Raw genomic sequence first — 15,528 nt, 5'->3', positions numbered from 1 at the left:
TATTACATAGTATTATTATATGAGATGAACAAGTTTCTTTGTGCACTACTATCAGTGAATATATCTACAATTATTTTTATTTGATTAATATCTATCTGATGGGCAACTTCGTTTATACTTATAGGCGCTAGAGAAGATAATCGTGCTTATGACATTGTACTACGAAGATATGGTTTTATTAATTTAAGTTTAGAAATATATCTCTCTGAACTAGCGGTCATAACAAGTAAACTTGAAAACACGGTGTACGCAATGTACACATGACACACTTCTGGTACGCAAGATGCAAGCACTAGTGCAATGAAAATCTATAAGAATAATTTTGGCTGCATCATAAATTGAGTTCGTTGATTCCAACTGTGTCTTTAATGATTTTCTAACAAATTGTAGTTGTTCCAAAAACGTATTACCTACTTAAATCTGACGGGTACGCAGCAACTAATTTACTGGCTCCTGCAAAAACTTCTGAATCCGATTTGAAAAGATATCCACTTCTAAGATGTAAGACTTTAAAATCGTTGTTCACTTTGTACATACTAATAAATCCAGCTTGAGTTTGTTCAATGACTACATTCGAGATTTCCGAAAAACACGCCTACTCTATAATATTATATTCTTCAGGGTTTGAGATGCGTTGATTATGTAATAATTCATCAAAATATTTCTTAACTCTGCCAAACTTTTTGATTTTAAAAGTACAGGGAAAGGCACAATTAGTAGCAAAATTTTTGGATTCTTGCAAAATGACGTATCGTTTTGCCTAAAGATTTGACAAAAATTCTTTAGAGTTATGTAAAAGTACTACTATTTAACTATATATTTTACTTTTTTAATTATTAGTTGTCATTCTCTACTCACCATCTGTGGTAGTTAATATTATTTTAGACAGTGTTTTTAAAATTTTCATGTAGTTCTGCTTTACACCTGAAATCTGGATGCCCACCTAGTCAACGATAACGTTTTTAGAGTAAGCAATTTTGGTTGGACGTTTTTCTGCATCCTTTGGTAAATCGAATCGAGGAAAGTTTTTGAAGATTTCCACGCATTGCTTAAAAACGTTGCGTATGCATGCATAAAATAATATATCAAAACACATTTTTACATATATTAGACGACAAGATGGGGCCCCTGATATATTGGGCCCCCCGCAAGCTTCATGCTGCGGGGGCCTCTGTTACGCCCCTGCATGAAATCAACTTTAACTTAAGAATATCCGTCCCAAAAATCATAGCATGTGATTTGTCTTCAAATAGACAACCACATGCAATGGTGACAGTAAAATTCTTCCTTTCATTTGCACCATACTGTGTAGACTAGAGGAGAAAAAGGAAAGTAAAAGATGGTTTTGCTTGTTTTCGATTCAGAGGGATGCACAATCTCTGGACAGCTATTTCCACCATTGCAGGCTTCCTCAACAGCGCTAGCGTGCACACCTCTAAATCGAAAAACAGCTCGACAGCACTGTAAGCTCGAAAAATAGATGGTCGAGCTGTTTTTCGATTTAGAGGTGTGCACGCTAGCGCTATTGAGGAAGCCTGCAATGGTGGAAACAGCTGTCCAGCGATTGTGCATCCCTCTGAATCGAAAGCAAGCAAAACCATATTTTACTTTTCTATCTCTACTCAGATTTGAGTACTAGGAAGTTTCTTTGTGTCCTTTCCTAGACGAATGAAAACGGAATGTGATTGCATATAGTGGAGTCCTTTTTGTTTTCTATATCGTCGTCTGCGGTCTTATAAATTGTAAAAGTCGCAGATTAAGGATGTACCAGAAAGAAATGAATTTCGACTCGATTCAAGTTCCCTGTTTAACCCAGGTATCACAATACCAAAAGGTACCGTTAGGAAAATATTCCAATTTACAGTTCAGAGAACCTGTATGAAACGAGTCTGTGTACTCTAATACAGAGTAGGGAATTAGTAAAATAAGAAAATCTACGGTTTCGTTTTGATGCAAATATGTCTCCCTCCATCCTCCGATAGTAAGGAATTGGAATTATTTTCCTAAATTGGAATATTTTCCTAACGGTGCCTTTTGGTATTGTCATACTTGGGTTAAACAGAGAACTTGAATCGAGTCGAAATTCATTTCACTTATTCCCCGTTAGAGGGCGTTCTAACCATATTGCGATATAAATAGTTTTAATTTATATCGAGAAACTACGGTCGTGTTGGTGTAAATTTGTCTTCCTCAGATCCTCCTTGACAACAGGTAGACCTAGAAATAGTACTATCGGATGGATGGAGGGAGACAGATTTAAATCAAAACGAAACCGTAGATTTTCTTATTTTACCAGAAAGATCTTTCAACAAGAAAAGTTTCAGATTTAAATAACTATTTAAGTACATACCATTTTAATTTGATTATAATGGTGAATTATGCATCTGAGACTTTTCAATTTATTTGAGAAAAAAGGAAGTTTACTTCCAATAAGTGATCAGAAAGACATTTTGCTGAAGATCCATATTAAATGATCGGTTTTATTGGAAATTTGATATTTTAGGTTTAATTTTTTTTTTCTAGGTTTTGGAGGTGACCGTTACTAGTCTACACAAATCGTTGCTACCGGAAATAATGCAAAAGGCTCTAATAAGACTCTGTGTTTTGCTTTCGCATCCTTATCGAGCTGTAAGACACTTAGCATCACGTTGCTTAGCCACATTTGCCAAACTCGATTCTGTAAGAGTCATGGAAATGGTGGTTAGTATAGTATTACCAAAGCTAGGAGCTACAGACTGCGATATAGATAGGTAAGGTTTTGAGAAGACAGCACATCTTCTTTCAATATCGTGCCCAAATTTTAGGCGTGAGATATTGTTCTCCATCTGTTGATAAGCCAGTCCATTGACAAAGGTTTTGATCCATGAATATTTCTTAATACCAGTTTCTCTTTTTGCCTTAGTTAAGTATTGACTGCAGTATCTAGTATCAGCTACCTCTAATTATATGCTCCAGATATTCATGTTTTCTGTTTTTATCAGCTTTGGCAAGTGATCTTCGCTTTAACCTATTCTGTTTAAGACTTCTATGCTTGAAATCCGTTGAACCCTTGATATTTTGAGCATTCTACGATGTGACCGAATCTCGAAGACTTCCAATTTTTTCATCATATTAACCTTCAGGATTCAGGTTTCACATCCATATAGTAATACAGGATACACATAACATTTTAGGAACGTGATTCTTAGTTGTAAGTTCAGCTAAGCATTGCACAGTATATATCTAAGTTTCATAAATGCTCCTCTTGCAATTTCTATACGAGTTTTAATTTCTTCATCCGGATTTATTGTTTCGTTTATCCAACATCCTATGTATTTAAAATGGTTAACTTTTGTAATCTGTTCATTGTTGACAATTTAGTTGCTGTTCAATTTTCACATGTCAAAAATATTATATTTTTTACTGTGTTTAATCTCTTATTAAAACCCTTAACTTTAAATAAATCTCAAGCCAGCCCCGTTCAATAGTACAATTTTATCCCTCTTATTTCTTACCCTCTCTCCTCACCCTTACAGATAGACAATATTTGGACAATTTGCGATTGGGAATTTCTCTATTCTCCTACACCCCCCAAATGGTGAGCTTCGCTCTCGTACCTCTCGCCACAGTGAGGGTGCAACCTCTCTTCGCCACGATCTTTCGACGGATCAAGTCTGTACCGCTCATCTCTTGACGGCACATCTCATTAATCTCTTTGTTACTCTCAACCGTTAACCGAAACGAACAATAGCAATACGTGCACAAACATAATTCGCGAGCGACGGCATACATCAGCGCGGCAATCAAAACACAATTCGTGTGTGACCACGGCTCTATAGTGATCTACAACGTTTCACAACTTGGTAAGACTTTATTATACATATGAATATTGTCTGTATAAAACCTTATATTTTATATTCCCATTTGAACCTAGCAATCCTAAATACAGTCCAACCCTAAGATTGTATTTACAATCTCACCTATGTACAAGTTATCGTACATTTGCATAGGGCCAACGTCTTGTTTACTAACCACGAGTAACTTTGTCTTTGATGTATTTATGCCAAGTTCGTTTACTTACCTAATTACTTAATCCAGAACTCCTGTGGAGTTGGGTTCTCCGTCTCCGTTTCTTCCACATTTCCTTCCATTTCCTTCTATCCATGGCCAGTGCTTTTGTTTCCTCCCATTTTATTCCGCTTTTGTCGGCCGCTTCCCTCACTTCTTCTATCCACGTCTTTCTTTGGTCTTCTTCTCTTTTTTCTTCCCATATCTTTCGCTTCATGTATCTGTCTTACTATTTTTTCTTCTCCTCTTCTCAGTACATGTCCGAGCCATCTAAGTTGTCCTGACACCTATTTGTAACAAAATTTTGTCTGTTTCTTTGCCGTCTACCAGAATAGAAGCTTCTTGATTTCAATATAGATGTTGTAAAAGTCTCCGATCTTTATCATATATTCCAATCATTTCTAGATACTCAAACAGCCTATCGTGATAGACCTTATCGAACGCCTTTTCAAAATCTATCAAGCAGACGTAAATTGGTTTCTGTACTTCCCATGATCTTTGAAATAATGTTAGCATTGATAACAAACCACTAAATAAAAGTTCTTGTTTCTAGACAAGGTGCTGTCGAAGCCATCACCTGCATAGTAGAAGAGTTAAAATTCGACATAATTCCTTACGTAGTACTGTTGGTTGTACCGTTACTCGGTCGAATGTCGGACCAAAATATGTGCGTTAGGCTCATGGGCACCCATAGCTTTGCCACGTTGGTACAGTTGATGCCGTTGGACGGGGGCGTACCGGAACCACCTGCACTAAAAGGTAATGATATACAATTGTGCAGAAATATCTGAAATCGCCAAGGTCAGACCGATCGAAAACTTTGGTTACGCGACGTTGTCAGATCAATCGGGTTCAAAGGTTTTTTGGTTTTTTATTTGTTACCTGTTTCACAGTAAAATTTCCTTCTCCTCCGTCCTCCGAAATTTTAAAATATTGTGTACAATTGTGTATAATGTGTATTGTGTATAATTTCACGGAAAAAAAATATTAAATGTATTCTAAATCAACATGTATTCGACGATTTTATCTGACAATGTCGCAAAACCACCGATTTATTGCACAATTCATTTTAAATAGATGTTTACCCTTTGCACCAACGCGTTCAATTGAAGTCCCCTCTCCTCGATTTGCTACCTGAATGACCTTCGCGATTTCAGATAAATCTGTACAAGTGTACTATATTATTATGCTTTTTTTATAACAATATAAATAACACTAACAATGAATATAACAAGCCATTAGTCCTGGTATTTGTTGACTAGGAAAAAACTTTTGACACCATAAGTCATCAAAAAATGTTACAAGCCTTAACAGAGTGCCATATAGATCATCCCTGTATAAACAGGATCAAATACATCTATCAAAATGTGACAGCAAGCGTGAAACTGGCAGATAAAAAGACCAACACATTTAAAATAAAACGGGGAGTGCGACAGGGAGACACAATTTCGCCAAAATTGTTTACAACATTATTAGAACATAATATGTTTAAAAACGCAAATCTGAGTGAAAAAGGAATTAATGTCAACGGAGAAATACTTAGTCATTTGAGATTCGCTGACGATATTGTTCTTTTTGCTGATAGCATCGATGATGTAGTATCGCAACTGGAGAAACTATACCTAGCCTCCTTACAAATTTAATTAAAAATCAACCATACAAAAACACAAATCATGACAAATCTTGTGTTAAGCGAAAATATTTCAGTAAATGGCATGCCTATTGAAGAAACCACCTCTTATAAGTACCTAGGGCATGAGATATCCATAGGAAGAGATAATCAAACGTGCGAACTAAGCCGCCGCATAGGACTCACTTGGGTGGCATTCGGCAAGCTGAGCTATGTCCTATGATCCTAATGTATTAAATAGTGTGTTGTTAATGTCTTTTTGGTCCCAATTAATTAAAACTCTGTTGTTTGGATAACTTTATATTTACATCGTATAAACGGTGATTCAACCATAGTTGTTTACAAATACAAATCATTACCTATACCACACATTTGTACATATCAAGTATCTAATTATAACAACTCTTGAATTTACCTATGCTGCATTTTTATACACTACCTAATATGTAAACCTCACGTATTAATTCACGGTCAGGAGTCATTGTCTTCGAGCATGGCTAATACACTACATTATATTTTGATAAAGATATTTACAACTTAATTTATATAGGTTGTCCCAACTATATTACACTAAGTCAGAACTGCCTATGTGTCTCAAAAGAAAAGTCTTTGATCAGTGTGTGTTGCCAGTACTTACCTATGGTGCAGAAACTTTAACAATAACCAAGAAAGTAAGAAATAAAATTTGTGTTACCCAAAGAGCCATAGAACGCTGAATGTTTAGCATTTCTCGTCGGGATCGAATTACGAACAGGGAGATAAGACGGAGAACAGGAGTGACGGATGCCATAGAAAGAATTATGACCCTAAAGTGGAACTGGGCTGGACACATAGCTAGAATGTCGGATAACAGATGGACACAGCGAATAATACACTGGAGACCAAGACAAGAAGCATATGGAAGTAGAGGTCGTCCGCCAATAAGATGGTCTGATGACACAAAACGGATCAAAAAAAATTGGATTGGATCAAACTGTTTTGTGCTGGAAACAGCACAAAATAGAAATACATGGAAAATACTGAGGGAGATCTATATCCAGTAGTGGATAGATCCGGGTTGAATGATGATGTACTATATTATTTCGCAACCATTTAATGTATTGTTTGATTGCAGGAAGTATTTTGAACGTGCGAAGAGACAAAGAAAGGGAATTTCTGCACCAGCTTCTTACTCCCTCTTCGATACCGGATTATCACGTTCCTATTCCAATTGAGGCAGAGCTGAGAAGTTACCAACAGGCCGGTGTTAACTGGTTGGCATTTCTTAACAAGTAAGTTTCATTTCATTTTTGGTTGGAAGTCCAATAAATAAACATAGATCTTGCAAGGTTTAAATGTTGAATGCGTAATATCGAATGCTTAGCTAAGGCTGTATTGTTTAATTTATTGGTCAGTACACTATTTTTTCTGTGCAACAACCCTTCTATGTACATATTGGTGTGTTTGTCCAATATATGTATAACCATATACAAATATGTGGTGGATTCGACAAATATTCAAAATATCTCGATAAACACTGGCTTATCGAAAAAGTACTAAGAGGCAAAAAAGTTTTAAAAATAATGTGTTTAACTAACGGTGCCACAATAATAATTTAATTGGAACGTACACAAAAGTTTGGGGGGGTTTAAAGGAACAAAACCCCCATAAAATTTTTATGGGGTGCACAAATTTTACTTAAATTTTTTTTTAAATGCTGCTGCCATAAAAATGCCACATGTCCATTTTCAATAAAAAATCTCTGAGAGTTTTCGATATATGAAAAAAAATCTATTTTCATTTTGTAACTTCAAAGGACTGTAACTTTTTTTGTGTGCACTATTGTATATAGGTAAGTGAGGTTCAATCAACTTATTTTTGACCCCAGAATCTGTGGTATAATTTATGACCAATCTTTTCGGGACACCCTGTATATTGAATTGCAGTCTCTCTCTGTTAGTAGAACAACCTCGTGCTGTTCTTTTCGCACGAATTATGCGTGCTATATGCAGTTTTCAGATTACCACCTCTGTATACAGTCCACAAAATAGTTATTCTATTTACAATTCGGAGCACAGCTGTCCAGACGGCGCATTCAAAGATCAAACAAGCTTTTAACTGCATTTTGAAAATAATTATTTGGAATAATTAGCGCTTCTTTTTATTGTCCTGTTTAATTTTCAGATACAAGTTGCATGGCATTCTGTGTGACGATATGGGTTTGGGAAAGACATTGCAGAGTATTTGTATTCTCGCCGGAGATCAATATGACAGAGAACAACGGTACAAAGAAACCAAATCTCCTGATTGTGCTTCACTACCATCTATGGTTATTTGTCCGCCTACTCTCACTGGTAAGTTTTATCATCTTATTTATCACACTATAAATCAAAGGCTGTAACGAGATAAGATGGTCAAGTCTGCACTCGGCTGAATTCTTATTTGGGATTGGGCACTCGAGTGCCCAACATCATTTTCATTTATCATAACTCTGTTATTATTAATTTTACGAAGAAAAGTTATTCTTCATAAAAAGCTCTGCATGATCTAAAAGCTATGATGCAACCATCAGATATCAAAATTTATGAATATTATACGAGGTATGTAAAACATATGAAATTCGCTCAAGAGTAAAGTACCTTTATAATTCACAATATTTGAATTAGAAAGATATAATTGCACATTAGAACAGAGTTTTTAATTCTGAACAACTCTTCATAATAGCAATTTTCCATATTTTGGATTTAATTACGTAAATAAACAAAGCTTTCGTTATGATAATGCTCGCATTTTATTTAGCTTGTATATAATGTTAGTATTACACGTAAAATTCTTGTTTTCTAGGCCATTGGGTTTACGAAGTGGAAAAATTCCTCAAACACAAGTATCTACGTCCTCTACAGTACAACGGATCACCCACCGAGAGAGAGAAACTGAGACACAAATTTCGAAAATTTAATCTGATAGTTGCCTCGTATGATATCGTTCGTAAGGACATATCATTCTTCTCTGGTATTAAATGGAATTACATAATCCTCGATGAAGGACACGTCATCAAAAACGGTAAGTGTTTCTACTAAAAGACAAAATAGTCAACTAAGTTTTGCAAAGTTTTGGAAGATCTTTGAAATATGTGTTACTTCTCCTTCTTGTTCATTAGCGGATTAATATCTCTATGGAAGGTTGTCACTCCATCTTTTGCGCGGTCGACCGATACTTCTTCTTCTCTTGCTATTTTGACCACACGGGTCTCCCCCATTCTACCTATCTGGTTATTCCATTTTTTTCTATTTAGTGTCCATTCGTTTATACACTGTACCGGGTGTCCCAATAAGAATGGCTCTCTGCCATATCTCAGGAACCGTTTATAGTACAGCTTTGAGAAAAAAATAGTTATAACAAAAGTTGCCCCGGGTAAAGCCTGGAGGGCTAGAGGGCGTAATTGAATATCAAAAATTAAATAATCAAAATTTTACAAAATTTACCTAATGAAAGGGCACTGGAAATCCAATCATCGCATTCTTCATAAAATTCTGCGCATATTTGATTTCACAAGTTTAAATCTACCTTTGCAAATAAGAGCTGGAGGTGAGTGGGAACCTTCTTATGAAAAAATGGCTTTAAGTCCGGTTCTGCTAAATCGAATTTTGCATACTTGGTCTTGTTGAAAGCAGCTCTTTTTCGTCAATGTAAGAGTCTTATTTTCGAAATAGCCTAATAAATAATATGCCAGCTAGTAGGCGTTATTTAATTATTTTCGGAAATTTAGTTTTCTTTGGAGAATATTAAATACAAGTATGCATTTTTAATCCTTTATTACAAAATTAGACCAAATTAGCAACATAATACCGAAAACCGCATGTCGATACCTTTTTTCTATCTCGAGATATCTTAAGAACCGTGTAAATTTTAAACAACTGTTAATGTCACCGGTAAACGAAGTTAAGGAAAAGTAGTGTGCTATGGAAAAAACAAAGAAACATTTTCCAGATGTAAACGTATATAATTAATTAAAACAACAATAAGACAAACAACACTATAAAATATAACAAAGAAATAAAAGCAACTAGGTACCTACTTAGTTACGACCTAAATGTTCAAATCGTTGCCCATCATTTTCGATGCAAGCATTTACTGCTTTCGCAATGCTTTGAATGGCGTTTCGTATTCTCTAGATTCTAGATCATGTTTTCTCGAGTAGTGGGCCTAGCGGCAAAAATAAGGTCTTTAATCCGTCCCCACAAATAAAAGTCTAAAACAATTAAATTTGTTGCTATTCAATCTACTCTTGAAAGAGTAAATGGTTGCATTGAAAATGATGGGCAACAATTTGAACATTTAGGCAGTCACTAAGACTAAGTAAGTAGTTGCTTTTATTTCTTACAGCAGCTGCCGTTATATTTTATAGTGTTGTTTGTCTTATTGTTGTTTTAGATAATTATATAAGTTTACATCTGGAAAATGTTTATTTGTTTTTTTCATAGCACACTACTTTTCCTTAACCTCGTTTATCGGTGACAGTAATAGTTATGTTTAACATTTACACATTTCTTAAGATATCTCGAGATAAAAAAGGTATCGACATGCGAATTTCGGTATTATGTTGCTAATTTGGTCTAATTTTGTAATACAGGATTAAAAATGCATAATTGTATTTAATATTTTCCAAAGAAACCTAGATTTCTGAAAATAATTAAATAACGCCTCCTGCGTAGAATTTTATGAAGAATACGATGATTGGATTTCCAGTGCCCTTTCATTCGGTAAATTTTGTAAAATTTTGATTTTTTAATTTTTGATATTCAATTACGCTCTCTAGCGGTGGACCTACAAATATGAAAATAATTTCCAGACTTTTCCCGAGGCAACTTTGCTCATAAATATTTTTTTTTCAAAGCTGTACTATAAACGGTTCCTGAAATTTGGCCGAGAGCCATTCTTATTGGGACACCCGGTACATTACATTTTCTTCTAATGTCTTCACTCCTCTTTCCACCTCTCAGCGTATTTTCTGTAATTCTTCCCAGTACTCTCATCTCTGCTTTTTCCAGTAGTCTCTGTATTGTGGCTGTATCGGGTCTTTTCTATTTTCTTTTTCAACGAAAACTTTTCGTTTATAAATTCGCAAAGTCTGTGTGTTATTGCGTTGCCGCTCCTGCAATACTTAGAGCAGATTTATCGATGGATTCTTATGTAGTTTTGTCTTCTGAATCCAATTCTGAAAACAGCATTTCGATATCTCTAACCGTCTTCGAGATAATCGACCTCAAAGTCTAAAATGGGACGTCACAATCCTTTTATTTTCTGCCGACACACTAAACGTCAGCTGAAATCGTTGCTAGTAAGTAGGCTAGTTTTTTAATCTAAATTGGTTAATAAACGCATAGGTTATTTACATTTGACGGACAAAGTAGTTTTCAATCCTAATAGTAAATTAATAATATTGAAAAATATTAAAAACATTACTAAAAGATTTTTAAATTGAAAACTTATTGGTACACTTTCCTGGTGACACCTCCAAGACTTCTACAATTTGCAAGTCAAATGGATGCTGCAGTGAAGACGAAAGGGAAGGAATTCTACACTATGCAATTCACATCCCCCGTCTGCAGCTTGGTAAAGTTCCAACGGAAAAATGCACCTGATGTGAATTGCATAGTGTAGAATTCCTTCCCTTTCGTCTTCACTGCAGCATCCATTTGACTTGCAAATTGTACAAGTCTTGGAGGTGTCACCAGGAAAGTGTACCAATAAGTTTTCAATTTAAAAATCTTTTAGTAATGTTTTTAATATTTTTCAATATTATTAATTTACTATTAGGATTGAAAACTACTTCGTCTTTCAATGCCAGATGGCGCTAGCCACCTACTACCATCACTTCGGTTGCAATGGGTGGGAAAAACTCTCGATGCGAATCAGTTAGAATATGGAGAACAGTGCCTACGTTCTTTCTGACGAGGCTCCAATAAGAGCCGAAAATCGCGATTCAAGGGACTGGACTGCACTCCGTATTCTAATTGAAAAGTAAGATTGTTTTGCCTTCGCATAGTTATTATTATTTTATTTACATTTGAGTTTGACACTTCGTGAATGTCAAACTAAAGTTTAAATTAAGTATTAATAAAATATCAATGACATTTGATAGTATACGGCCTCCCCTTTAATGGGAGTACCTAATGATAAATGGACTGGTCCATTTGTTATGAAATGAAAATTGTTATTATAGTCGGTTCGCTAAACTCAGACACAACTGGCTAGTGATTTTAGTAGGTAATTTTTTTGTTTTTTGCCAAAATTGGCAAAATTACTAATTATTTAGTAATTATTAACTATTTAGTAATTATTTTTTGTGCCAAATTGGTAAAATTACTGACTAAAAGCACTAGCCAGTTGTGTCTGAGTTTAGCGAACCGACTTTATGAAATGTTTGAAATAAAAAAATATGGTCTGATAAGTGCTGTTATATCCTTCTAACGGAAAAAATATTTGAAGATTTTTCTCAAATTATGAATACCAACAACCTTTTCATTTATAACTCTTTTATTTTTAATTTGACGAAGAAAAGTTATTCTTCATAAAAAGCTCTTCATGGTCTGAGATTTATGATGCAACCATCATATATCAAATTTTATTAATTTTATACGAGGTAGGTATATAAAAAATATGAATTTCGATCAAGAGTAAAGTAGCTCTATATTTCACAACCTTTAAATTAGAATGATATAATTGCACATTAAAATATAATTATTAATTCTAAACTACTTTTCATAATAGCAATTTTCCATATTTTGAATTAAAATACGTAAATAAACAAAGTTTTCGTTACGATAATGCTCGCATTTTAGCTTGTTTTTTAATGTTTCCTTCACTTCTGTACAAAACCATGGAGTTCTTCGCCTTAGGAGCGATTTATGTCTATTGTTTCTTTCACCAAGAACGTCATTGACTGAGGCTAAGATATTAGACTTAATTTTTGCCCAGCTTTCTTCGACTCCATCACTTTCTGTGATATATATTTTCCGACTTCTTTCTGTTATTCTTTTGTAGAATAGGTATCTTATGGAGTCATCCTGTAAGCTTTCGACTTTTATCTTGGTGGTGTATTCTGGTGTTTTGTGATCACATATATGCGATTTCATTCTGATTTTGCACAGTACCTACCAATTTATGACTTCCTATTTCTGCTGATGATATACAACAACAAATATCTGTTTGTTTTAGGTAAAACGAGAACAAGTGTAGCGATAAAGGCGCTGGTAGCCAACCACAGACTGATCCTGAGCGGCACTCCCATCCAAAACAACGTCCTGGAACTTTGGAGTCTTTTCGATTTCCTAATGCCAGGCTTCCTTGGAACGGAAAAGCAATTCACAGCCAGATATTCCCGACCTATTTTAGCCAGTCGGGATCCGAAGTGTTCTCCCAAGGAACAGGAAGCTGGAGTATTAGCCATGGAGGCGTTACACAGACAAGTATTGCCGTTTTTGTTGCGAAGAATGAAGGAGGACGTTTTGGACGATTTACCACCGAAGATCACGCAGGATTATTACTGCGAATTAAGTCCTTTGCAAGAGCAACTGTACGAAGACTTTTCCAAAAGTCAGGCTCATCAAACCCTACAGGTAGAACACTATTTATTAAAATATTTTATTTCAAAAATTAGTTAGATTTGAGATTATATTTTGTGAAGTCATTAAGGTCATGAAGCCTCTCCGCACTTCGACATATAGAGGTCTTTTATACGTACCTTCATCATCGTCAATGGTGCTACAGCCCTATGAAAGAGCCTCGACCTTACCAAGTCTATTACGCCAGTCAGTTTTATCCATTGCCAACTGTTACCAGATTGCTGCGCCATTTTTCTACCATCCTCATCTACACCATCCTTCATGCCACCTACATGCCACCGAATATTCCTCTCAGGATCCTTCGTTCAAATATAAGCAGAAGGTTTTCATCTGCCTTGGAATGGTCCATGCCTCTGATTCATATGCCAGCACTGGTTGTATAAGGGTTTTGTATATGGTTATTTTTGTTTTTTGGCTTAAGTTTCTGCTTCTCATGTGTCTACTCAGTCCAAAATAGCATTTGTTTGCTAGGATTATCCTTCGCTTGATTTCTTCGGTCATGACGTTCTCCTTGATGATCAGGGAGCCTAAGTATGTGAGCCTTTATACATACCTTATTCTAGTTAAATTATAGAATGCCAATACTTCTGATGAAGTGGATTAGCTTCCTAATAGACCAGACCTAATCTGTAAAAAACGTGTATTTTTGGATGTGAAAGGTGGCATTCGGATTTTTGCAGATAAAGTTAGGTGACACCTTCAGTAATAATAATTGACTTATGCTCCTTCTCAAATATGCCCGGAACATTAATAAAAAAATTATAATATTTAAAAATTTCGAAAAACATCGATTTTTTCTGCTTTCTTTGCTTATAACTTTAAAACGGTTCGTTTTGGAACAAAGTTGTAGAGAAATAGAATAAAAATAATTGAATTTTGTATGATATACGACTGGTCAAATATGTCTTAAGGTATTGCCTTTTCTGCAATATAGCAATAAATACAAAATAAGGGGGCAAAATACGCCTGTTGTTATTCAATGTTTCTTAACCACTTTGATGGCACTTAGAACCTTAGTAATTCGCTAGAAAATTCTTATAACTTCCTTAAATGGTCTACCAAAATAGATTTTGCATAATAAATTTGCAATGTAAATGTTTTTAAAAAAGTTCAAATTTTTTAAAATCTTTCTGAACAAAGAGTAGACCATTTAGAAGTTGGCTAATTTTTTTACATATAAAGAGGTGCTCTACCTATCTACACTTTACAGAATTAAAATCGGATTATTTAAGGGGCCTCAGCAATGTTTTAAAATTATAAACAATGTTTTAGCTTATAAACAAATAGCTTTGTTTAATAATAAAAAACTTAATTTTTAACAATGCAAATAATTAAAACCGGTATAATTAGACTTAAACTTTCAAATGCTGTCAGCAGAATTGCTATTTTATTTTTTAATCAAAAGTTGTTTAAAAGTCGTTTAAAAATTGCAATTTTTCGATTTTTTGAAATTATTTTACGAAAAATCGATGTTATGTAATTCCTCAAGTTCTTTGTTTATAACAATCTTATCGACATCCGGAACAACTGTTACCCAAAAAATTCGTGTTCTACGGGTCAAAATACATAAAAAAAACTTGCCCAAAAAATTGTTTATAACTTTAAAACATTTCTGAGGTTACTTAAATAATCCGATTTCAATTCTGTAAAGTGCATTAGATAGGTAGAGTACTTCTTTATATGCAAAAAAATTGACAAATCTTTGTATGTTCTAGTTTTTGTTGTGCAAGATTTTAAAAAAATTTATTTTAAAAAAAAACGTTTGTGGTGTTAAATTAAGACATTTTTGTGAATTTTAAGTGAATTTTTTTTAAAAAAAGGTGTTAAATTAAGACATTTTTAACCAATCGTATCTGATAGAAAATTTAATTATCTTTGTTCTATTCCTATACGACTTTTTTCCAAAATGTATCGTTTTAAAGTTATAAGCAAAGAAAGTAGAAAAAAAACGAAATTTTTTGAAATTTTTAAATATTTAATTTTTTTATTAATGTTCCGGGCATATTGCAGAAGGACATAACTCAATTGATGAACACATGATGAACAAATTAGAAGCCTTTGAGATGTGGTCGTATCGTAGAATGCTCAGAATATCTTGGGTTCAACGCATTTCAAACAGAGAAGTCTTAAACAGAGTAGGTCAAGGCGAAGGTGATTTAATGAAGATGATAAAAAAGAGAAAACTTGAATATCTGGGGCATATAATGAGAGGTATCAGATACAGGATGCTGCAGTTAATACTCA

General features: G+C 34.5%; 1 protein-coding gene across 2 annotated transcripts in view; it reads left to right on the top strand.

Moving 5' to 3' along the window:
• The window catches only part of LOC114331805 (TATA-binding protein-associated factor 172), a 106,719-nt gene that overhangs the window by 65,656 nt on the left and 25,535 nt on the right, over window positions 1–15,528 (top strand). For both annotated transcript variants that reach the window (XM_050659725.1, XM_050659726.1), the window contains 6 exons: window positions 2,524–2,750; window positions 4,601–4,806; window positions 6,792–6,948; window positions 7,841–8,010; window positions 8,501–8,719; window positions 12,878–13,278. In XM_050659725.1, coding sequence (XP_050515682.1) covers window positions 2,524–2,750; window positions 4,601–4,806; window positions 6,792–6,948; window positions 7,841–8,010; window positions 8,501–8,719; window positions 12,878–13,278 — 1,380 coding nt within the window. The remainder of the gene's footprint in view (window positions 1–2,523; window positions 2,751–4,600; window positions 4,807–6,791; window positions 6,949–7,840; window positions 8,011–8,500; window positions 8,720–12,877; window positions 13,279–15,528) is intronic.

Source organism: Diabrotica virgifera, chromosome 8 (assembly GCF_917563875.1).
Source record: "Diabrotica virgifera virgifera chromosome 8, PGI_DIABVI_V3a".
NCBI lineage: Eukaryota > Metazoa > Arthropoda > Insecta > Coleoptera > Chrysomelidae > Diabrotica > Diabrotica virgifera.
The sequence above is the reverse complement of the archived record's forward strand: the minus strand, read 5'-3'. Positions and strand labels throughout refer to the sequence as shown.